Here is a 25,185-nt window from a genome sequence, read left to right as displayed (position 1 = left end):
GGCAGCATTGTATCTGTCACTAGATAAATGTGTATCATGCAAAATAGTTGAACTGTTCATCTCAAATAGTATTACGATTTTTCATTTAAATGTTTGATTTGTTTTTAATTATTTATTTCTTTATTCTTAATTCAATCAAATCAAATTGTTTTTGGAATTATTTGAATGAACAAATCGTATGATTGTTTTTTGCATGTATATTAATTTGGGACACTTTTTACATTTCAAATTTTCTGCTGTTTCAATGATGTTAAAAAAAAGCGTTTTAGTTATTCTAAGATAAGATTTGGGAGGTTTATGATTATTGTTAATGTTTTTATGTCATGTTATTGTTATATTACATTAATTTAATTGTCTGGTTTAATTTGCCTCGTTGCACTCAGAAAAACAGAAAAACACACCTGTAATAGATTTCATAAGAAAGCGCAGGTCGGCCCTTTAATGACGCACAGTTTACGCACTTCCCGGAAGTGCAGAGGGGACACAGGCCCCATCGATTCAACACAACTGCATACATAAGCATTTACTAATAATAAAGCTCGGTTTGTATATAATTTTAATGGAGTACCACCGCTAACACATATGGAGTGTCAAGAGGAAAAGCCGATCATCTATACTATGGAAAACAAGCCGATTGTGACATGTGAGTGTTTATTAAAAGGAGACGTTCAGTCATTTTTCTGGTCTTGACAGTTAGCCTGCTAGCTATAGTCATTAGCTCGTTTTAGCTAAGCTAGCAGGTATAATAACCAGCTTGTAGACGTGTGTGTGTGTGGCGACGTGTGGCTTAGTTTGTACTTGTCACTGCTATAATAGCTTCACACTTTCACACTGCACTGCTGTCTTTGCTGAAATGTTCGCATAGGGGACGGTAGCTCTCTCAGCTAGCTGGTAGCTACATTGATTAACAGGCCCAGCTAACGATATAACGTCACGGCTGGTTGCTGCAGGTTTTTCGGAAGGATATCACCTTGTTCCCTAACGGACAGCCACAGTTACCCCCCGCTAGTCATTCAGACTGTAGTCGACACACGATGTTGGCCATTCATAAATCCCTCTGGAATCTTATGGGTGCTTCTCGGAGGGGTTATTTTGGGAGCCGGCTCTGGTGGTGGGTGCCAGCTTCATTGCACACCGCAGAGCTGCTCCATTTTTGGTACACAGTGGTTGAAAGGTGCCCCAGGACAGGAGGCACTGGGAAGGTGGAAGGAAAGCACAGGTTAACTACTGAGGTTTCTATGTGCATCTACAATCTAAATTACAGGTTGCCCTAATTTGAATCCAGGGAGCACGTTGGTTTCCTGAGGGGTTATCAGGTGTCCTAAGTCATGTGTACGAGTCTGAAATCAGCCTGGTTACATTTGATGCGTTAGTATTAATGATTAGATTCAGACATAGACAACGTAGTCAAATGAACTGCATGTAAACCATGCACATTGCATAACAAACTTTGGTAATTTAGCACATCCATATTCCACACAGAGCCTGTGATTTTAAGAGTTTATGAAAAAAGAAAGCCATATCATTGAACAAATATTTATTTTTAAAATGATTAGGGTTGAAGTCTTAAATAACCTACATATAGTAAGGTTTGCCAGGTTTTTCAAACTGTGGTGAATTTGTAAGATTTCAGTGTAATTATTAAAATGATTCATACAAAAATAATAACATGGGAGACTCAATCTAGGGCTGAGGTAGAAAAGGGCACCTGCTAGTCGGAATATGTAAATAATGTATTGGCATGTTGTTAATCATTAATTTAAATTACCTGCGGACTATACTGTGTGTCTCACACAGAGGGCGGTTTTATCAAAGAAAAAGTATCATGTGCAAAAACATTAATTTACAGTTTTAGGAATAAAAGGCTTGCATGTTAGTTATGATTATGCAAGCCTGTGATCCTTCTGCTTTTACTGGTGTGCCCTGTAAGCTGAACAGTGTTGTACTTTCACTATTATTTGACACCGTTTGCAAAAATGGACTCACATGTTCACAGGGATTATACTGGTGTTTGCTTCACTGGGTTGTATATGATAATGGTTTTTGATAGCCTTTGTGAACATTCAAAGTTCAGTTTTATCCACACTATACTGAAGGTTTAATACCCAGGAAAGATTTATACAACACACATAGATGCATGACGCACTGGTTAATTCTGAAATTACATTAAGAAAAGGTCACCAAATTGTTTGTGTTTGCTGGCAGCCATGAACTGTAAAAGTGACATATTTTCTTCCTGTGTTAATTGGACATGCAGATTATTCTCATCAACAGTTGCGTCATATGCCACGCAGCAAAAAGCCACATCAGTGCTATCTTGTATTAGTCCAGGTGTAAGGCAGTGGGCAGCAAGGCTAATTGATTTACAATGTAGTCAAACTGTCAGCACAGGGAAATTGTTTTGGCCCAAATCCAGCACGCTCGCTTCAAATAGAACTCACTGAGGTGTAAGTGCTAAAGTTCCTCTTGCAGGATGCTTCAAGGTGTTTACATTAACACTGGATGGATGGATAGTGTAGGACTAATAGTCTTTCTTAGGGGGTATTTTTAAAAAGGGCTTTTTACGTGGTTCATTGGCTGTGGCCCAGTTCCAGTGTAGCTTGAACAATTACCTCAGGCCCAATGAGTCACTCTGTATCAAAAGATGCACAGCTACCATGAATGAATGACAGTTTGAGCTTCTCTGCAGTGTGACACTGGTGGTGACATTGAAGTCTCTTTATAATAGGGCTGGACTGGGGATTCTCCCTGTGGTGAAGGCCTGGCCCACAGGCCTGGTGTTTATTTTGAACTGCACAGCTTAGGAGCCAAATGTTAGACAAGACTGTGACTTATTCACACAAACTCTCCAGCTGATGCAGTGCAATGTAAAACCCCTCAAATTGAAGTTTAACATCAGCACCTTTAAAATGCAATTAACTTGACTTGCAGCGCCACAACAAATCTTTTGCACTACTCAATGTCCGCTCTCCATGTTGAGAAGTATAAGATGATGTGAGGTGTGGAAGTTTGTAGTGTGCAATTTATGTTCTTGCAAGGCTTCATTATATGATAGGCTAAAAGTCTTTGCTCTTCTATGACATAGTGATGAAACAACGTCTAAGGATAGAGCGTGTTGTAAGCTGTGCAGATTGTCAAGCCCTCTTGGATAAACTATGACAACTCAATTGTTTTAAACATTTGTGAAGAAAACTATGTTTGTCAGGTCAGCCACAAAGTTTCAACGTAAAGCTCCCTGAAGCACAATATAAGTTTCAAGTATACAGCAGCAAATGTGCACAGACATATGAATCAAATGCAATACAGAGATGATGTCCAAAGCTTTTAACAGCAGAAAAGACAGTTTAAGTAGTGAATAAATAATCAGTTATACAGAAAAATCTCAGAGAAATATTATATCCGTGTCTTGTAAGAGTGTTATGTCTTTTCACTTGATTGAAATGGTTCCTTTAAATGTGTCCAGCTTTCAGTGCTTCCAAACTGAAAGTTGGGGATAGTTTAACTTTTGGTGATGAATTGCGGCCATGAAATAAGATAATAAATAAGAGTCCTGTGACTCCTGTGATGGGTTCACCTATTTTTAAAGGATTTCTTCCTGGCTTGAACACATGAACACACCAGGCTGCAGAAAATTAGGATTTTTGTGTTGCTGCACTTCATTGTTGCTTTGGCATTCATTTTACAAAATTGCCTACAAGTCAGTTCCCAGTTAACAAAGTTTGAGAGAAAATCCTGAACTAGACCTCCATCAGTGGTAGAAGAAGTTTACTGTAGAGCCATGGGGTTGTTAAACTGGAGAGAGTAGATGAAGACAGACAGAGAGCACGACATGATGTTGACCTCTTCACGGTCTGATGGACTCTGGGCTTGGGAAGAGAGAGCAGCCAGTCAGACTGTCCTGGCAAAACCTCAACATTCCTTACTACATTCTTAGAAAGGAAAATCAGATTTCAACCTCATATTGTTTGCTGGATGTGTTTCCTGGTTTGTGCTGTATGAATGCATATCGACTACCCTGCCATCAGTTGTTTGTGGAGTAATCATTTACATCAGTTTGTTCTTGAGAAGGCTGCACAACAGATACACTACCTGAAACAGTTCCCCCCTGTAATGCCTCACAATCCCGTCATTTCTTCCAGGCTCACTGTTCTTGTGTTGGGTGTGAAAAAAGGAGGAGAGCAAAACAAGACTTCTGACGTCTGTTCTGCATGTTGCTCCTCAATGTTTAATTATTCCAGTCAGTTTAATATTCTCTTTAGTGTTTGTGCCATTTTCATGTTGTACCTCAGTTTTTAAGTATATTATTTGTATTTATGTCAGTATAAGAAGTTAAAAGAATATTTATATACAGCTGTCTGAAAAATCAGCGCATTAACCAAATTTATGTAGCACTTTAAAAAAAGAAAATCATAATGAAAAACTAGCTGTTTTATTAAAGGGAAATAAACCCTGATTAAAATGCATGCAGTAATCACCAACTTGTGCCAACAAGAGTCCTACAAAAGCGTCTTATTATTAGTGCATTTATATGTAAACAGAGCATGTAGGACACGGAAATGGGAATACATTGATTGAATAAAAAAATAAATAAAATGATGGCTTAATTTAGGATTTGAATATTAACTGGTAAATAAATAAAACATGCATATATTATTTTATCAAAATCTTTTATTCTGAGATTTCTTGGGGCATTTTTCTCCTTTATCCCCAATAATTGCATATGCAGAATTTACATTATTATTATTATTACTATTATTATTATTATTATTATTATTGCAAATGAGCTTTTCAATTATATATCAACTTAATTTTGCTCCAAAAAAATCCTCCCTGTTTTATGATGTCATAAGACTGGGTAGATTTCAGGGTTTTTTTGCCATTTGATTTATTATTTCTTATAACTTATTTTTAAATGCTTTGTTCCTTGTCTTTAATCTCAGGTGCTGGAGACCAGGGCTTGTTTACGTCTCTCTATACTTCATTGGCCCAACAACTTCCCAGGGAGCCAATGGAGTGGAGGAGGTGAGTACAAAAATCATAGTTATTCATATACATACTGAGCTTTTGGTTTTTATTGCCACTGTCTCTGAGAGGATGTAGCTGATTGGATCATCTTATATATTTGTCCACTCCATGTATGCTTTTAATATAGGTAGTGTAACATTTAACATCAGTACACCAAGCATTGTTATTTTCATACACAGCAATAATGACCAGAAATCATCACACACATGAAACACTCACAGTAAAAGACATGATATGAAGCAGTGAGTGCAGGATGTACATAAATATAATAATCTTAGAATAGTGGTGGCTGTGAGCAGGAAATCATGACGTCCTCACAGGGTTTGCAGAGCAGAGGCTCACTGGCTTTATTATTGTTTTTACTTTCTGACAGAGATGTTTAACAAGGGGATGAGAGTGCTGGTGTTTTTGTATGACTCATGAATAATGTGCAGGGGTTTAATGCAGGTCAGGCAGTCCAGACTACAATAATACACTCCTGTGATGTAACAGTGCTTTCTACTATGGCTGAGTGGAAGCGGAGGAGTAGAAATTGTCTCACCTTGACTTTTATGAGCTGAAATGAGTAAAGTGTTTGGGCTTTTTAATATCATGTCTGTGTTGATATGCCACTTGAGGTTATTGCTTGTTAGTGCAGTAAGAAACTTGAATGGGGCATTGAAGGATATCAGAGATGAGTATCAGAGTTTTGGTAAGTGAGATCAGGTTGTTGTTGTTGTTGTTCGTGGTGGAGGTGGTGGTGGTATTTGAAGAGATTAACAGCAGTGATTGAACACAGCTTCAGGGGTTCTAGGGAAGGATGAAAAATATGCCCCAAGAAATCTCAGAATACAACATCAGACATCAAACATCTCTATCATAATATTATACATGCAGGGACTTATGATCATAGTTTTCTGGACACACCAAAGTAAATATAGGCATTGTTCTCTCTTCAGGTGAGGTTTTATTGAGCACAGTATTTGAAAAAAAAACAACCCCAAAAAAACTGAAAAATAAACTGATTTTCTTTTAAACACTTAACCCTCTGAACCCCATAAAGCGCAGAGGTTTGTTTCACCTATTATCCCTATAAAATTGGCAGTTTCAAAATTAAACATGGCCAGAAACTGTAAAAGAGAAATTATTGTCCCATGATCGATATTTCTTCTAAAAAAAAAAAAAAAAAAAAAAAATTTTACATGAACCAGATCCAGTCAAAAACATTAAATACTGTGATTGTCAGTGCAGTTAGAAAGCCATAAATGACTCGGCTGAGACAGTCACATGACAAGAAATGTAATGAAACTTCAAATGAACTGCAGGCTATTTACACGGGTTAGAAAAGAAAAAGCGAGAGGTTGTACGTAGAGGGACATGCATTTTTTTTTTAAACTTGTGGGCGCTTGGAAAAAAGATGCAAATATAAAGTCCCTTTTTTCTGATTTCTTTTAAAATTATTTCGTTTTCTTTTTGTATGATTAATGGCATTATAACTGTGTTATATTGCACAAAAATAAATGATTGGGGCCTCCCTACGCGTGTTTGAGTTTTTTCCATAGAAGTGGAGGATATATTGCATTTGGAAATGAGGCCACAGTGAGTAAAATGCCTTGAAACTGCCTGGCGTTCAAATGGTTAAACACTTCTAAACTAAGCTTCTGAGAAAGTTAAGTGACATATACAGAGGTCAGCGTTCAGGTTTGACCGTGTTAATGGGCCTCAATGTAAAAAATAGTGTTGAGGAACAAAACCCTATTGGCCCTATTTTCACAGCACACAAACACAATATTCATTGTAAACAGCATGTAATTGATCCTGTAAAACTCTGCTTTCCTTCCTTTACAGGACTTACGGCCGTGCACCAAAAATGATCCACCTTGAAGCTAATTTTGTCCAGTTTAAAGAGGAGCTCCTCCCCAAGGAGGGCAACAAGGCTCTCCTCACCTTCCCTTTCCTCCACATCTATTGGACCGACTGCTGTGTGAGTAGCTTCAGACACGCACGCACACACTGTACAACAACCTGAATCATTCAATCTCTCTGTGATTTAACACAACAATACTGGGAAACATTCATTATTTCATTGTGCATTATCAGACTACACTGAGATAGAAAGGAGGCTTGTTTTAGACACTTCCTTCTCCAGTAGGACTGTTCTAATAAATTCTGTTCAATTCTACTGTATCCTGTTGGCAGATTTCGTGCAAAGCCTCAATGCTTTAACGTAATAAATCTCTGTGAAGTCTTTTGTGTTTCAATTTAGTCGAACACTCAGTGTAGATGATGTTATTGTGATAGTTTTCTGTTGTTGTGCGCACAAATAATAGCTTGATTTGTGGTCGTAACAGCTTCCTGTCAGCTAAGGCTAATAAAAAATATGCTTCAGCAGTGAGAGGATTAAATTACTGTTTTATGGCAGTTATTATTGAGCTGTCTGACACCATAAATATAAAGACACATCAGTGAGGGCTTTTATTGTGAGATCAGTTACCTTCATGTTCAAACTGATTATTTATAGAGTGCCGTGTCTGCAACACAAACGGCTTTACAACATTGTTATCTAAATTGTTTTGTATAGGAGCTCACCAATTCTTGATAAATGTTTATGCCATGTGTTCTGGAGGATAGGAGTCTGCAAGTCTAACCTCTAAGAATAGATGGTGGGCATCTTATCTGGGAAAAAGTAGGTCACAGACGGCTCTGTATGCAAGATATGCAAACTCATAGTGTGAGATATATAAGATATGCAAGTTCACTCAGTTAAGATCAGTTTGGATGACTCCATGTTTTTGAAGGTCAACAGGTTTTGAAAAGAGTTTCCCTTTCCACACCCTGAAAATCAAAAGGTTTGTGGAGTGATTAAGATCAGCTTTGCATGGATGGAAGAAGAATATGTCGTCAAATGTATCTGCACATGACTTTACTTGATACACTTTAAGAGTCTGCAGTCAATAGCCTAAACTGAACTTGACATGTTGTTTCCAAGACTTCTTAGGGAAAGCAGTCAGGAGAAAAACAAGAAGGGAAGCAGGTCTTGCTGCCTCTGCTGCTGACTGAGCAGCTGGTTAGTTTAAGGAAGTGCTGTCATCAGCGCGTGACTCATGACATTTCCTAAGGACTATGCCTCCACTGTGGGAGGACTGAGTCTGCGTATGTGTATGCAGTGTTGACACAGTAACACTATCACCTGTGCAGTGTTACAATTTAGTACAATAGACCTTCAGTGAAGGCTGTCTTTGAGAAATTTACACTGTTAAATATTTGAGACTGTGTCAGCGGTAATCACCACTTTCCTGACAAACAGTTACCTCAGTTTTTCCATATTTTTATATTCAGTATGCACCAGTTTACAAAGCCAAAACACACAAAAAAGGAAAAGTATTTTAGTGCAGATAAGTGAGCAATCTAATCTGTCTGATCTGTGCACAAACGCATTATTTTTAAAATCCCAAACCCCAAAACACAAACACATACTCCCTGTGCCTATAGGTAGTCAATCACAGTTAAACACTACACATGCCCACACACACCGCACCATAGACGCAGGCTGAATGTGGCAGAAAATTAGGACTGCAGCTTCCCCCTTATTTTGCTACAAAAATCAGCAATTTGTATGCACAAAGGCTGACTGTATTGCAGATGGTGAGACAGGTGGGCTGTGCGGTAAACAAACTGAGCTGTGATGTGGGCAGGCTATAACGCCACGCTGCACCAACTAGTCACATCTGTATTTTTATGTAAATAAAGTAAAATACAGAAAATGAGTTGACTGCTAAAATAAAGAAGAAATTCCCATGCAACTTCTGCACAAACATGTTTAACTTGTGAATGCAAAGTGAAGCAACCAAGGAAGGAAGCAGTAAAAACATTCAGCTGACAGAGGCAGCCAGGTCAGTCAGATGTGTGGGTCTTTTTTATGGGTGTGAACAGCCTTCAACAAAGTTAGGTTACACAAAAATCAATCAAGTGGAACAGTTGCACAAGGTATTCAAAGGAAAAATACCCAAGTTGTTGATGGCTACTATGTAATTTCTATTAACAAGTAATTGCACGTGCAGCATCATTCGGCTGGTCACAAGGTTCACAACTCGGAAATGATCCGACAAACTGTAACTAGTTCACTTCCAAGATCTTGTGACACACCAGGGCTCCAGTTCCTCTCTCTGCCACTGGACACTGTTACATAATAACTGAATTATCATATTATATCCCACGTCTACTCAGTTCCAGCCAATTTAAAGCAAACCGGTTGGAACTGAGTAGAGCTGCAGCTTCACTGTCTAAATCCCAGTCACATCCCAGTTTTTCTTTGTAAATATGTTTTTATCGAATTTTAGACGCATAATGAACAAAACAACTTAAACAATATTGACACAAAAAATGAAATAAAGTAAATTAAAAAAATATTCATTTCCTGGTTATAGATTTCCTGCAGGCTACCAAAAGTATTCTCAATATATATTCATCATTCTTCCTCCATTTTAGATCTTTCAGTTCAATCAGGTACATCAACTACAACATCTACTAAAAGTATTACCCTGTTTTTCATGTGAAAACATATTTTTTTATGGAGTTCATGTGAGGCAGTTCGAGTGAGAGGATAATGTCTGTCAACTTCCTGCTGTAAAGAATGTTTTTTTTTATATGACTTATATTATTTTACTTCACGTGCAGGACACAGAGGTTTATAAGACCACGGTGAAGGAGGACATGATGCGCTGGCAGAATAGCTTGCGGACTCATGGCTCAGCGGACTGGGTCATCATCGTGGTGGAGACCAATGATACGAAGAAGAAGAACAAGACCAACATCCTGCCTCGGTCATCCATCGTGGACAAAATTCGCAGTGACTTTTGCAACAAGCAGAATGACCGGTGAGGACACTCCTCAGCAGGAGACGTTGAGAATGAGTCTTTTAATATGTTCTCACAGCAGGAAACATAATCAATACACGCTGAGTATGAGGAACCATGTTGATTCAACCTTCCCTGAGTATTTAAAGGTTATTTCCCTTTGACGCAGGTGTGTCGTGCTGTCAGATCCTCTGAAGGACTCATCCCGTTCTCAGGAATCCTGGAATTCCTTGCTGCTCAAGCTGCGAACTCTCCTCCTCATGTCCTTCACCAAGAATCTGGGACGCTTCGAAGATGACATGCGTACGCTCCGAGAGAAACGCACACAGCCTGGATGGAGCTTCTGTGAATACTTTATGGTCCAGGTAAACAAAAAAAGAACAACAGGCACCACAAATAGAGAAGTATGTCATGACTGAAACTGACTGGACTAAAAGGATTACGGTGCCTGTCTCATGTGTGTGTGCTGTGTGTTTGCAGGAGGAGCTGGCCTTTGTTTTTGAGATGCTGCAGCAGTTTGAAGATGCCTTGGTCCAGTATGATGAACTAGATGCTCTTTTTACCCAGTATGTCCTTAACTTTGGAGCTGGGGGTAAGTCATTCGTGTGAATGCATTTTTTGTTTCCAAGATTAAAGATTTTAGTTTTGGTTTTGGGCTGACTACTCTGTTTCTCTCCACAGATACAGCGAACTGGCTCGGCTCGTTCTGTGCCCCAGTGCGCAGCTGGAATGGCTTGCTGCTTCGGCGGCCCATCGACATGGAGAAGAGGGATGGGATCCAGCGCGGGGAGGCCAGCCTGTTGGATCTGAGGAGCTACCTTTTCTCCCGCCAGTGCACCTTACTCATCTTCCTCCTGAGGCCCTGGGAGGTCACACAAAGAGCCCTGGAGCTGCTGCACAACTGTGTCCAGGAGCTACGCCTGCTGGAGGTTAACACTGACATTTTGTAATGTATTTAATCCTAAATCTACCTGTAATTTTTTGCATGTTGAATACCAAACTGTGAGCTCTTCAAACTATACTTAGTTTAGTTAATTGGAGAAAAAAGCTCAATAAAAATGGGTAATTTTTGGATTGAAATATAGACTCTACAGCCTAAATCTTCCTAAACAATCATGCATTGAAATTCGTCTGAACTGAATGTGCCACTCGTCATAATGCTGCTTGTTGTTTCTGTTGTTGTGTAGGTGTCTGTGCTGGAGGGGGCACTTGACTGCTGGGTGTTTCTCAGCTGCTTGGAGGTTCTGCACAGAATCGAGGGCTGTTGTGATCAGGCCCAGTTAGCTGCAAACTGCTCCCATACAGTCGGGCTGTGGGCGTACGCGACTGACAAGGTAACAAACGTTACTGAATCCTGTAGCTTTGACTTTAAACACTTTTGTAACCTCAAGTGGACAAGGACTCTGTTCATCATATAGCAGGTTTACAGTTAAAAAGAGGACTTTATTTGCCTATTCTGTTACTGATTGGTTTAAATAGGGAGCAGTCTATATCTGTTAATAAAATTATAAATTCTTGTTCCTGTTGGCCATTTTCAGCTGAAGTCTTTGGGGGAACTCTGTGGCCTGGTGTCAGAGAAGGGACCCACATCTGAGGACCTGAACAGGACTGTGGATCTGCTGGCCGGACTGGGGGATGAGAGGCCCGAAACCGGTGAGTTTTCCCAACTGAAATTAAACTTTGGTAGGTGATAATGAGGAGCTAATTTCACTTTTGCAGGCATTTCTGACCCTCTAACTAATGACAGATTGTGATTGAGGGCCCTGACACACAAGTTAACAGTCAGGCATCTTTAAGCTGTGTCGTCGTCTGTCGTTTTTGCAATGTGATTGGCCCATCAGCAGCAGATTTTTTTACTGGCTATCCAGCCTGATTGATCTGTAATTTCACCCATTTAGTCCACTTTCTCCTTATTTTTCTGTTCGCTTTTTCTGTTTTTCGTTCTCAAGCAGACAACCAGTGACTGAAATTAACAGCATAAGAAAACTGTCCAGCACTATTTCCAACTTACTTACATTTACTTTATAATCTTAATTTGTACTTTGTAGGGTTTTTATTACGAATAAAAGTTTCATTATTGTTCTGTAGCTGCTCTGTTTTGTTTTTCCTGCAGTGTTTTTTGGATTACAATTACATACAGCTGCAGTGTGTCTGTGCCCTCAGCTGTAGTCTGCTGTGTGAAGTGCAAGTGCAGCTTTTAAGCCAGGCCTCTGTTGGTCTATCTTGGCACATGTGCTTTTATGTCAGCTTGGCCTTCAGGGTTGGAATTTCCTTTTCACTGACAGAAAGGTGTAATAAAGACTCAGATTTGAAAGGCAGCGAGATAAACTCTCTGTGCCTTGTTTTGATCTTCCTTTGTCTTCCTCCACAGTCAGCAGTTTGCAGAGCCCTTACAAAAAGCTGAAAGAAGCCTTGTCGTCCGTGGAGGCTTTTGAAAGGCACTATCTTGTAAGTTAATGTCTTGCCACAGCTTGGTGTCATATTTCAGTAGTTGACAAAGCAGGAAGTTAACACACATTCTCTGAATTCCTGTCCCAAAACTTAAATAAATTTTTTTTTCTGATGTAATCGACTGGAAACCCCAGTGGAAACATTTGATTAAATTTTTCCTCTCTCCTTCTCTCCTCTAACACCTTGTTGGCCACATCTTGCATCAGGAACTCTCTCATGCTGCTATGGAGATGTACAGGGCCATCGGCCGTCTGAGGTCTGCCCGACTGGTGGGGAAAAGCCTCGCTGAATTCTACATGTAAGAAAACCTGCTAGTTCGCTTTGGATACACGTGGGTTTAAAAAAACATCCACACGCTTGTTTTAAGTTATTCTGGCTGATCAGGCCTCCTCTCCAGAACTGTCAGTCAGTTGCTGCTTGTAAACACCCACACACTCCTGAGCAGAGCTTTACTTAGAAAGAGTAAATGAAAACACTAATGTGGTCTGATGGCTGTGATGGGGTTTTAAAATACATGTGAAGCATTTCAAACACATCATGCAGTGACGGTTCTTTTTGCTGTGTTTTGATTAAGTGTAGATTAAAAGAATAATCACTCCATTAACCCAAATGTGATTTACAGTAAATGGTCAAGAAAAAAATCAGCCAACTCGGGCTGCAAGAGGTAGTGAACGGGCCCTCGCACCCAACGCGTGTCGGGGAGCTGGCCAGTTGAGCTCAGGAAAAAATGTAGGGGGCGCTTCAGAGCCAATTTGCCACGCCCATTCCTGAAACCCATATCAGATCACAATTTCCGCCAAGCCCGACAACTGTGCCAAATTTAATTTGTTTTTGAGTAGCCCAAGCACCTCATTTTTTCCTCCAAAGTGATAAAATAAGAAAAAGAATCCTTGTGGATACAATAGGTCCCTCACTGACTGAGTCAGTGCTCGGGCCCTAATAACTGGTCAATAATTCATCATTCTGCATTCATGTTCAACATATTCCAGTCAGTAACTCTGAAAATTGGCTAGAGCCGACTGCTATAAAGGCAACGATGTGCTGGATTTTTAACACGAGACAAAATGAGAGCATCATTGTCAAACATAATAGGGTCCAATAATTGCTTTATCTCAATCATATTGTTTAAAATAATTGTAATTATTCACCCATCCCTAATGCCTTTACAAAGATAAAAAAAAAATAGTTTGCTCTTTAAATTAGAGTTTATTTCACTTCTGAGTGGCATTATAAAGACGGTGGATGCGCACACATTCTGTCAGTAATCTATGTGTTATTATTTATTATAGCTATGAGAAAGAAGGTGATGTATTTCTGTGTTTGTGTGTATTTATTAGGAGGAAAGGTGATCCTGAGCGGGCAGAAACCTTCTTACAGGAAGCTCTGAAGTCGTATGTATCAGAGGGATGGAGCCTCCCTGTCACTCACACCAGGAAACAGATTGCCGAGTGTCAGAAACTGCTGGGCAGAACTGAAGAGTATCCTTTAAAACACCAACACCAGGAATAGCCATAACACTTAATTAAAGGCCATCTTTTTAGTCACAAGTAGGCTGGCACATTTGTGACCTTGTCTGTTCGGGTATTTGAAGGTTAAAGAGTTCTTGTGTTGACCTGATGGACGTGGTGCCCTGGCACCTCTACACTGTAGTGTGTTTGCCTCCTTTACAACCCGCTGCAGCTACTTGCAAACCAGTGCCTTGTTGGCTGGTGACGTGAATCTGACCACGGAGGAGAGAAAGCACTTTTGTCAAGAAATTCTCAGCTTTGCCGGCAAGTCTGAAGACCAGTGTGAGTGATCATGTTCATTATTAAAGCGAAAAAAACAACTAAACTTACCACTTAAACTACCACATCTATTTTTACTTGAGTTGATTCCTGAGATTTCCCACTAGGCTTTTAGACAACCTCAATAGAAAAGGGTCTATTTTGCTTTCATTCAACAATAAACACGTCATATGAAGCAAACCTAACCAAATAATATTTCTATATTGGGGTAATTTCTGTCTGTTTAACCACATTTCTAAACTAATGTGTGAGGTAAGTTAAACTGCAGGTTGCTATAGCAACAATACCTACATATCCTTCGTGTTATGTTACCAGTTAAATCTGTTTTCTTGAAAAGGAAATAAAAAATGTCAGATTTTGAAAATACAGCCCTCAGTTTGTGTCTTTCGCTCCAGCCATGTCCAGTTTTCTTATATCAGCACACTTGATCATGCATTATCACTTAAATACTCATTCCTCAGCTGCAAACATCCAACGTAATCTTCTTGAGGTCGTAAACTGCAAAAAACTGTACTGCATTAACACCAAATGTAATTTTCTTTCTCCCCAGCTCCCAAAGTGACCCTCAGCATGGCTGTTTTTTCTCAGCTCACACGGCTACACTTCCGTCCAGCCACAGCCTCAGTGCACTCTGGAGCCGTCCTGCAAGTGGAGCTCACGCTGCGATGTTTGATGCCAGTGTCAGTGCACATACAGCAACTGGCTGCTAGCATTCACTTTGACCTGGAGCGTGGAGGGACGAACGGAAGGTCTAAGGGAGCTCAGAGACAAACAAACCCAGGGACAGTAGAGTTTAATCAGGGTAGCTCGTCGGCGGGTCCCCCCTCCTCCTCGGCTGCTGGTCCCCCTTTAGAGCTAGAGGAGATTCAGGACAGGAGTCCGTCGGACAATTCTCTCAACTCTACAGGAGTGGTGTGTAAAAACACTCATCTGATCATGCGCCGTCATGACAGCAACTCACCGCCGGACACGCCCAACTGCGTCAGCCCTCCTGCTGTTACCGTGAAGGAAGGAGCACAGATGCTTAAAGTTCAGGATGTAACGCTACAGCCTGGGAATAACAGCATCGTATTCACAGCACCAGTAAGAGACACTTTGCTTCTGCCACAAATGAAAAAAAAAACGACCTTTTGAAATGGTGAACTAGTCCGTTTGTTTTTTGATGAGTGTTTTGCCCTTTCTCTCAACCTTTGCCGTTCTGTTCAATAAAACTTCCCTCTTATTTTCTTACTTTCAATCTTTTTGCTCTATCGCTCTTGTCTTTTCTCTGATTCTCTCCGTAGAGTGGACAGCCAGGCACTTACACACTGCGTCAGCTGTACGCCACGGTGGGTCAGGTGCAGTTTGTGCTGCCTCATATCTACCCATCAGTCCAGTATGAAGTTTATTCTCAGGAGCCCCAACTCACTGTGGAGCCTCTCTCAGGTCTGAATGATTTTTTTTACGATTTAAGCACTTTGACATGAATGCTTAATATCTGAACTTGTGGTAATAGTTGCAGTTTTGTTTGCTTGTATATCATAAAGTTAATTTCATGAAAGCTTTGTTTTTACTCAAGTACATGGATTTCTCTTGACAATTAGACAATTTAGAAATGTGCTCCAATATATAACCAGCAACTCATTACATCATATAATTTCACTGTTTCTGTACAAGCCTGTTGCTTGTGTTATGCATTTACATAATTATGCAGGGCTGAATCACCGGTCATATAAATGTTTGTCACTTTCAAAAGCTATGAGATTAAAATGATGTGACGTGTTTACTAATTAGTGCATACAATCAGTCGATTTATATTTCACAGTTGATTTAAAATGAAAAATAAATGTTAGGCCTTTTATTTTAATAACAAGTCATACTGGGCATTACATCACATTACATTTACATCTAGTCATTTAGCAGACGCTTTTGTCCAAAGAGACTTACAGGAAAAAAAGGGAAACAATCAAGGTATAGTGCAATAAGAGCCATTAGTGCAGCAATAAGTGCTAGTGGCGATTCTTTAAGGAGTAGAGTTGTCGTGTGGTGCTAGGAGAGAAGGTGCTGTCTGAAGAGCTGGGTCTGCCTATAATGTGCTCAAAATTACTGTATGTGTAGCCCCCAGCCACAGCCTGCAGGGTGATGGCTGCACTCTTATAAGAACGTAGCAACCAGGTGTAAGGTCGTAAGTATGCATCCAGGGAGGAAGCTATGAAAATCGTTCTTAAAGCTCCTAAAAAATGCAAATTTAGCAAGGCGAAACGCCAAACCGAATCTGTTGTTGGCTTCTACCTGCTGACAAGCACTTCATTTTTGTTTAGTCTGGGAAAAGGAGCCAACTTTGAATGCTGTTTTCCAAACCGCAACAGAAAAAATCCTACTTGTGTCTTTTCATAAATCACATGAAGGTTTCACCTAAGCCTGCATCAGACATGTGTTTCTACTGCTCTGATTACCACCACATCACACTGATGATTGTCTATAAACCACAGTGCAGCATATGTATGTGTGTGGGCGTTCGGTCTCACTGTAGTTGTGTTTGTGCTTTCAGAGCCTCTGTTGGCTGGTCTGCCTCAGATGGTGAAGTTCACTCTGTTGACGGGTCACTACGCTGTGAAGAAAGGAGACGCTCTGCAGCTCAGCAACACAGACACCATGCCCATCCTGCCCTCCCCCAGCTGCACCGCCCGCATCAGTAACCCCACAGAAGGTCAGTCCACTTGAAAGGCATTATTTGAATCTACAACTTGCATTTAAATAGAGATAATTCAAATATTTCAATAGCTTTTTTTTTTTAAATCCGTTGTGGTACTTTTCTTTCCTGACAATCTTTCTGCTGTCATTCTGTCTGAAATGTTTGTTGTGCACATGACCACATATAAAATCCATGTTTAAAATCTTCATGGCCAATAAATCCAATTCCTCCAGCCTAAATCTACCTTTTTTTAAATTGTTTTTTCTCTTAATAACCTACATGAAGCCATGTTCCTTATACACGTAATGCTTATAAAAACTGGTTTACTGTAGAAAGCTGACAGCAACCAGGTATTTGTGTGCCTATAAAAATGCTTTAAGGCTCTTGTGTCCCCTCTCTGTGTTCAGAGTTGGTCGGTGAAAACACTCTGTCCATCCAGTCGTCTGAGAAGGTGACCAGCATCAGCTTGCCGGCCACCCCTCCCTACCACACTCTGGAGTTCCAGCTCGAGGTTCTGTGCATCATCCCGTCTGGCTCGGACCGGCCCGCCAACGAGAGGCTGACCAATGGGGAAGTCCGCCACCGACCACGCAGCTACAGTCATCCTGACACGCCCATGACCGCCATCGATCAGAGGGTGAGGCACCGAAACAAATCTGTACTTTTAGAGTTTAAGATTACTTTTGTGGGTGAAATGGAGATGGAAGGAACATTTATGTTGCTGCAGCTCATGAGGCATAAGTAAATCATGATTTAAAGGCCTGGGTAGTATCCATATGGTCATCTAGAGTGGTTACAATTAGCTGATATATTTATAAATCAATCAAAAGAAATTAATCTGCAACTATATTGATATTTGATTAATCTTTTGTCATTTCTCAAGCAAATATAGAGCAAATATATTTATTTTGAGGTTCTCAAACGTCAAAATTTGCTGCTTTTCTTGGTCTTGCATTGTAGTAAACTGAATATTTTGGGTTTGGGAATGTTATTCGGACAAAACATGATGTTTTATAGATTTTTCAGTTTTCTAATGTTTCATAGACCAAATGATTAATCTCTTCATTCAGAAAATCATCTGCAGACTAATCTTGATGAAAATGTTCACATGTTGCTTGTTGTAATTAGGGTATTTAGCTGTTTTGTCACAAGATACTTAAAGAGATTTGATAGTAAAGTTTTGTTGCTGTCTGATAACAGATGTCTATCGACTGTCCGTGGTCCATCTACTCCACGCTGCTTGCTCTCACCTTCTACATCCCCTTCAAGACCAAACATTCACTGCTTTCTGCTGGTAACAGGTGAGCCTCTATGTGCCATTTTTGTATCGTTAAACCAACAATGTTTATCCATAGAAATCCTTAGGAAATGAGCTCTTTCACAGACAATCCTAAAAATGCAAGAACCTTTGTTTTACTTGTTCAGTATTGATGTAGCATTTTTCATTCTTCTCACCCTAACATGTTTGGCCTGTGACCTTTGACCTGACCCCCACAGGAAGTACATCCAGGTGTGTGTACAGAATATGTCGGATGCGAACTTCACGCTGGCAGAAGTGAAGCTGACGGAGAAGCAGCATGCATCGCTGGAGCTGCAGTCTCTCAACACTAAAACTCAACAGGTGAGCAGGAAAAAAATGTCAGTTACTACAGGATAGAGTCCAGTACACTTTTTTAATTATGGGGAAATATTAGAAAATTAGACACATGCATCATCATATATACATTATAAGACACACTTTTCCCTTTAGTTTCAGGCTTTCATCAAGAGGGAGCTGAGCCTGATAATGCAGCTTTTTATTTACCAGTTGATTTCAGTTGCAGGCGTCATTCAGGATCATGAGACATGACAATTTCTAAAATAATAATTGTGCTAACAAGCAGCCAAAATTAGTTTCTTTAGCACCGTTGATAGGTATGTACAAGTATAATGTGTTTTTGAACACTAAAGCATGTAAACATATTCTACTAGAAACCCAAAATACAAGTTTGAAAATTGGCATAATATGTCCCCTTTTAAAAAACAGCAAAACGACATCTGTTAATTCATATTTATGTCTGGTGTGTGTTTTTTGTGTAGCTTTTGTGCAGTAAGCACAGTGTGTTCTGCTTGTGGGAGGTGAGGTGGAAGGACGACCTGCCCTCCTGTCTCCAGTGTGTTTTCTCTGCCAACTTCTGTCCAGTCAACCAAGACGTCTCTGCCTTCAAACCGTTCCACTACCAGTTCCAGCTGGAGAGAGTCACTGTAAGTCCACTTAAATATTTATTTTGTTCCTAAGAGTTTGATAAGTGAAGCACAATATCTACATGTAATCGAAACATCTGGACAAGCAAATCAAACATTTCTGACAAGGCACCACCGTCTGTTATGCTCCTGGTTTAAATAGGTAGCTAATGTTGTATGAACATATGTACTGTACACGTTGTGCAGTGAGCTCTAGATTAAATAAAGGCTCTCCTACCACAATAAGAGACTTCCCCACCATAAATTCCTGCTGTCTGTTGTTGTCAGACTGTCTACAGTGTGAGAGCTGAGATCTTGCCTCCTGCTGGTGAGCAACACTGTCGCTCCGGGTTGCTCTGTGGGCTCGAGGTGTGTATAACACGACTGACTGAACCTGCAGAGGGAGAGATAGCAGAGGACAGCAAGACTGACACGGACGGCCTCAAGACCACCAAACTCATGTATGAAGGTAAGTCAGGAGGACGGATAAGTAAAAGCATAGGAATGGTGGTTATTGTAGCATTTAAAGGTAATTATCAATTGGTTAAGTCTAATCTTGTCTATTTAAGTCAAGGTTAATAAGTAAGCATTTAAACATTAGCAATGGACCTGTGTCAAGGCCTAAATGTATGTCATTGTCAGGATTTTTCTTTTCCTGGACTCTAAAATCAAAGTAATAACCCTTATAGTTTAGAGGTATTTCTTAATTTATAAGGGCCACATGTATTATTCTTCCTGTGAATATAATCCAATCAAGGTAATTTACATAAGAAGTTTACTTATAAATTAGTATGTTAATATATTATAACAGTGAATGTGGCTCATGTGTCTGTGTTTGTCTTTGTGTGTGTCCACAGTGGCTGACAGCAGCAGTAACTGGGCGGTGTGTGGGAAGAGTTCAGGGATGGTGTCCATGCCCGTGTCTGCGAACGCCACCCACAAGGTGCAGATCGAGGTTATGCCTCTCTTTGCAGGACACCTGCCCTTCCCCAAAATCAAAGTGCTGAAGTACCTGCCTCACACTGCAGCTGTGGCCATACAACCTGACCCTGGTAAGTCCTCCCCCCACACACAGATGGCTGTAAACATTTATTCCATTACATACTTAGACTTTGCAGTACTGCAGTGAAGAAGATCCACCATCATGTAGGCTTTTCCTTTTTGGTGGCATAATGCCCTAATGTGTAATTTTAGATACCGTGCCGTTATTCTTAGTGCAAGAGATGTATGACATTTAACACAACAGCATGGCGTCTAGTTTATATCTGTGCTTGACGTCCCGCTGCCCTTTTTACACAGACTTGGAATCAGATCTGTTACCACAGACTTAGCAGCTGAAAAACTATTACCCCCAATTCTGTTTTTGTACCTTTTTATACGAAACGGTGAGGGGGAATAACGGTGCACCATTCCCCCCTTGAACAGGCTATGTAAAGAAGCTGCAAAAATATTGAATCTGTCAGCTGATGATCCAACAGGTAGTGAAGGAAAAGCTGTGAGAATGCTGCTTATTGAGGAAGAGTTCTAAGGAGTACTAAGATGTCCTACATAATGGGCAGCTGAGTATTAGGTCAACAACACATAAACCTTGTTAAATCTTTTAGGCAACTGTGAGGACAAACTTTAATTTTATCTTCGGACAACTTAGAAAAAACACAGTTGGAAATAGCACTCTGTCACAAAGCAGCAACGTGTTTTCAGTATTGTGAAAAAGCGGAAGATGATGTTGCAGTCATGACCTCACAATTTCACGTTCTAGCTTTCAAATAGAATTAACAGCTGTGGTCAAATCTATTTGTCTATTGAAATGATCATCAATGCAGCCCCAAATTTTAGCAATGAAGTTAATGAGTAAAATGTAGTTGTAACTGAAAAATCTAAGATTTAAACCTAAGATCTAAAAACAACAACAGATATTTCCTCTATTACAGACTTCTGCTGATCTTCTTGACCTTCTTTCATATGCTGTGGACGTTCAGTAATTTCTCTCTTCCTTGCCGTCCTCAGACAGCTGCGTGGAGAACGACAGCCTGTCTCTGCTGGACAAGACGCTGGACGACCAGGCGGACACGGCGAGCATCCGCAGCCGGGGCAGCGTGCACTCTGTGGGCAGCGGCGACCAGCAGCAGAAGGGCGTGGCCATGCCGCGCTTGGAGCCCTTCAGCCCCGGACAGGTGTTCAATCACAGCCACACACGGCAGGTCCTGGTGCTGCCCGCCACCGACGACCACATCATGGAGGTCAACGCTACATGACCCTGGTGGCAGGACTGCCCGCCCCCTTCTTCTAGAACTGAACCCAGGCCCTGGATAGACTCTGCTGAGCTTTCGCTCTGGGGCAGATCGGGTCCATGAGTCCATGTCAAAGACGGCTGCAGGCTGCCGGCATGGACTCACCCCTAAGCATGAAACGTTCACATCACTGGAGACATTACGGACTAGACGCAGTGACGAGCCAATGACATCTGCTGATAAAATTTAAATAAAGATTTTTCTTTGCCATACTTTGTACATAGCTCATTGGATGGATTTATAGTTATAAATATATAAATATATATATGGACTGATCGATCAGATCGGTGCCCGTCGTGCTCCTTGGAACTGAAGAACAGAACGGTCCTGATTGTCCCATGATGCACCAAAGCCCTAGATGTGTGTACGCCTCAGTCAAAGTTCTAGTACTTGAGTAGCTGATGGAGTGTGTCCAGCTGTGAAAGCTGTTCCTGTGCCTCTCAAGGAGTCATCACTTTTACATTTGAGACTTTCGCCTTCTATCATATTCGAATAGGGCTGGGCAGTATGAGGGAAAATTAAATATCATGACATTTTTTTAAATTTTGTTGGTGTTTTCACAAAATACTTATGAGAATTTAAAAAAAGAATCTTCAGTAATGTGGATATAATGACAAAGAGAGTTAAAGGTGATTATTATAACAGCTAAAAGTCTGGTAAATTAAGAACATTTAAATAACTTAAAAACATGGAAAAGACAGCACTTATTAGAATATTAAAAAATATCCTAAATCTAACATCTCACATAATATTGATATATTTCCCAGCCCTACTTTGAAGTTGATTAAATATTACAGAAGTCAAAATGAGGAAGGTTAACAAATGCATCTTTGGAGACAAATCCATAATCCTGTCCTGCTGGTATAAAAAAAAAAAGATCCCTCTGCTGTATATTGAAGTACAATATTAATTCTTGGATGAAACTACTTTGTAACAGCCTGATAATGGTCCTGAAATTATCACAATCTCAGCATTTAGATAGTTTTAATGTTGTCATGTGAAATTGATAAAATGGAAACTCGGCCACATTTTAAACTAATATTGTTGTGTTTTAACAAATTTAAATGCTTATAGGTAGATTTATCAATTAAATATCCAACATTTATTCAGTAAGTAATCACTGCATTTTATTTGCATTTTCTGTTTTACAAAAAAGGACAGAAATTAACTAGTTTATTTCTAAAATGAAGTTGCGGCTGTTTCTTTCAACAAGGATAACATGTTAAAAATTCCACAAACTGAATTCTAAATTTCAGTTTTATTTCAAGATAACAGCAAAGAATTATTTTTTCTACGTGCAGGATAGGACAGTCTTTAATGATTGTGAAAATATCTTCAATCTTCAGTAAGATTTATTTATTTTTAACAAAAACAGTGACGTATATTCTCTGCAAACATCAGCACAAAGTTCTCAAATGTAAAACCGATGACGACATGAGACATGTTTCAGACTGATTCTAGCACTGTGTGTTGTGTGTATCTGTTCAGCTGTAGTTGTGTGAATGTGTGAGGCTCCATGTGTATGTGTCTGTACGATTGTGTGTGTGTGTGATATCAGGTGAGATCAGCCAGTGCACATTATTGTCTATCTATTGTCTTACCTTTTCAGTGGATTGTTCATATACAGTGTGTGTATATTTATTCTGTGCGTGGGTAGTGAGTGAGTGAGTGTGTGTGTTGGTGTGTGTGTGTGTGTGTGTGTGTGGGTGCGTGTTTGTCGCCACATCCTTGTCTGAGCTATGCACACATACTGTTTGGTGTCGAGTAGATGAATGACATTTATTGGATTAATTCATTCATTTATTTGAGAGGATGAATGTCAGCTACTCCCCTCCCCTCCCTCCTCCTGTCCTACCACACACACACACACACACTCACACTCACACACACACACACACACACACACAGACAGTGTAACTACAGCCTCCTGTTCCTCTTTGACCACTGTACATACTGATCTGTAAATAATGATTCAAATCAAAATCATCTTTGATTGCCAACTATATTAAAAAATCATTGGAACTGACTTGATGTATTTATAAGAACTTTGTTGTTAAAGATGTAACTCCAACTCCATGTGCATTAATCTGCTTTCATTCTTGTGGGTGCCTGGACACTCAAACAGATAAAAAGTTTTGTTTTCACTACTTATTGAAGGTAAGGGTCTGTAGAACAAATTTGGTTTGAGTATCAAGCACTCAGATGAATAATTGGCCTTTAGGTGGTGTCAAAAATATGTCATAACTTTTGATTGAATTACCTGATCTGAACATATGAGCTATGTATGGGTCCAAGATGAGGAGTAGCCACTGGTATTTCAAGCATATTGCCCCTAGGAGCAATATTTCTTCTGTTTTTTGCACATATCTACAAAAATAGACATCAACTTTAAACTTCAGTTGTCACAAGCCAAAAATGTTAAATCAATAAATATCGGTGAAAAAACTGAACACACTCTGGATCAGCTGTCAGTTACATCTGAGAAGTAAAGTAAGGAAGTCCCCATAATGGACACAAGGTGGCGTAATAAACACTGTTGCTAAAAAGCTGGCAGTCCTGTTCATTAATGCCTCTATTACTCTGCAGATTTCACAGGTTGGATAGAAATATTGCAGAAAAAAATTATGCATCAGTTACCGTCCTGCTTTTTTTTTCTTCGGTGTGTGTATTTCTAGCTATTTGTGGATCGACACCAGACAGATGCTGCTAATTAATAGTGTGCAGTGGGTCTGCAACTGTCATTTTTTATTCTACCACTAGGTGGGGGGCCAAAGTCTGTTTTCCTATTGACTTTATATTTAGCATATCTTTATATGCTAAATACATGGTTTTGCAGGGTTAGAATAAAATAGCCAAGATAAACAAGTTGATTGAAAGTTGAAAACACATTTAATTAAAAAAGAATGTGGTAAAAAAGCACAGAAAGAAACTGTTTACATTTTAGTCTTAGGGTTATCCCGAGCAACCACAACCATGTATTATATTGGTCAGTGGTGGAAGAAGTTTTCAGATCTCTTACTTAAGTAAAAGTTCTAATACCAGAATGCAGAATTACTCCAATACAAGTAAAAGTCCTGCATTCAAAAATGATACAAAAGTATCAGCATCAAAATGTACTTAAAGTATCAATAGAGGTACTAAACTATGCTCATTATGCAGAATGGGCTCACTCAGATTGTTTTATATATTCCATATATATTATTGTATTATTATTTATGCATTTATGCAAACAGCATTCTACTGTTGTCCAGGTAGGGCTCATTTTAACTACTTAATATACTTTTTTGTGGTTGAACTTATAAACACAGGTAATAATTTTTAAATGTATCATATTTTTTTATGTTAAATCTCAACCTGAAAAGTAACTAAAGCTGTCAGCAAATTTAGTGGAGTAAAAAGTACAATACTTACCTCTAAAATGTAGTGGATTATAGGTATAATGTTCCATATGTGGGAAATACTCAAGTAAAGTACCTCAAAATTGTACTTAAGTCCAGTTCTTGAGTAATGTACTTATGATACTTACTTGTACTAACAATAAAAGTGAATTCATGTCCAGTTTGGGGTAACTCAAGACTTTGTGGCATACATCTCAAAAACCTCAGCAGACAAAAATGTATTTTTACAATGTATTTTTTAGAATTACAAGCTCTCAAAATCAAAGCAATTTCTACATAAAACAAAATAAAAAATAAGTTAAAAGTAGAGTCTTAACAATAGAAATAGAATAAATAGAATAAATAAGAACAATAGAATAAAAAAAAACAATAACATATGAATATAAATATTGCACAGCCAGGTATGATGTATTTCAAGTGTTTTTTCAGGTGTGTAATTGTATTTTTTTTATATTCTTCATTGAATTATTTGGGTGGTCCTTTAACCAAATAAACAACTTT

At 39.5% G+C, this 25,185-nt stretch overlaps 1 protein-coding gene across 1 annotated transcript; it reads left to right on the top strand.

Moving 5' to 3' along the window:
• Positions 1-474: 474 nt before the first annotated feature.
• trappc10 (trafficking protein particle complex subunit 10) lies at positions 475-23,810 on the top strand. The gene is made up of 23 exons (XM_059343084.1): positions 475-643; positions 4,941-5,022; positions 6,853-6,988; positions 9,682-9,881; positions 10,030-10,225; positions 10,341-10,452; positions 10,542-10,789; positions 11,048-11,194; positions 11,399-11,513; positions 12,232-12,308; positions 12,518-12,609; positions 13,649-13,789; positions 13,992-14,101; positions 14,649-15,181; positions 15,382-15,523; positions 16,629-16,787; positions 17,180-17,409; positions 17,973-18,073; positions 18,270-18,393; positions 18,852-19,016; positions 19,284-19,464; positions 19,853-20,047; positions 21,003-23,810. Exons 1-23 carry the CDS (start codon positions 583-585, stop codon positions 21,248-21,250), a joined length of 3,795 nt encoding a protein of 1,264 aa, XP_059199067.1. The 5' UTR covers positions 475-582; the 3' UTR covers positions 21,251-23,810.
• Positions 23,811-25,185: the final 1,375 nt, after the last annotated feature.

The sequence above is a fragment of the Centropristis striata genome, chromosome 10 (assembly GCF_030273125.1).
Source record: "Centropristis striata isolate RG_2023a ecotype Rhode Island chromosome 10, C.striata_1.0, whole genome shotgun sequence".
In the NCBI taxonomy this organism is placed as follows: domain Eukaryota; kingdom Metazoa; phylum Chordata; class Actinopteri; order Perciformes; family Serranidae; genus Centropristis; species Centropristis striata.
Note: the sequence above shows the minus strand (reverse complement) of the source record. Positions and strands in the feature narration are given on the sequence as shown.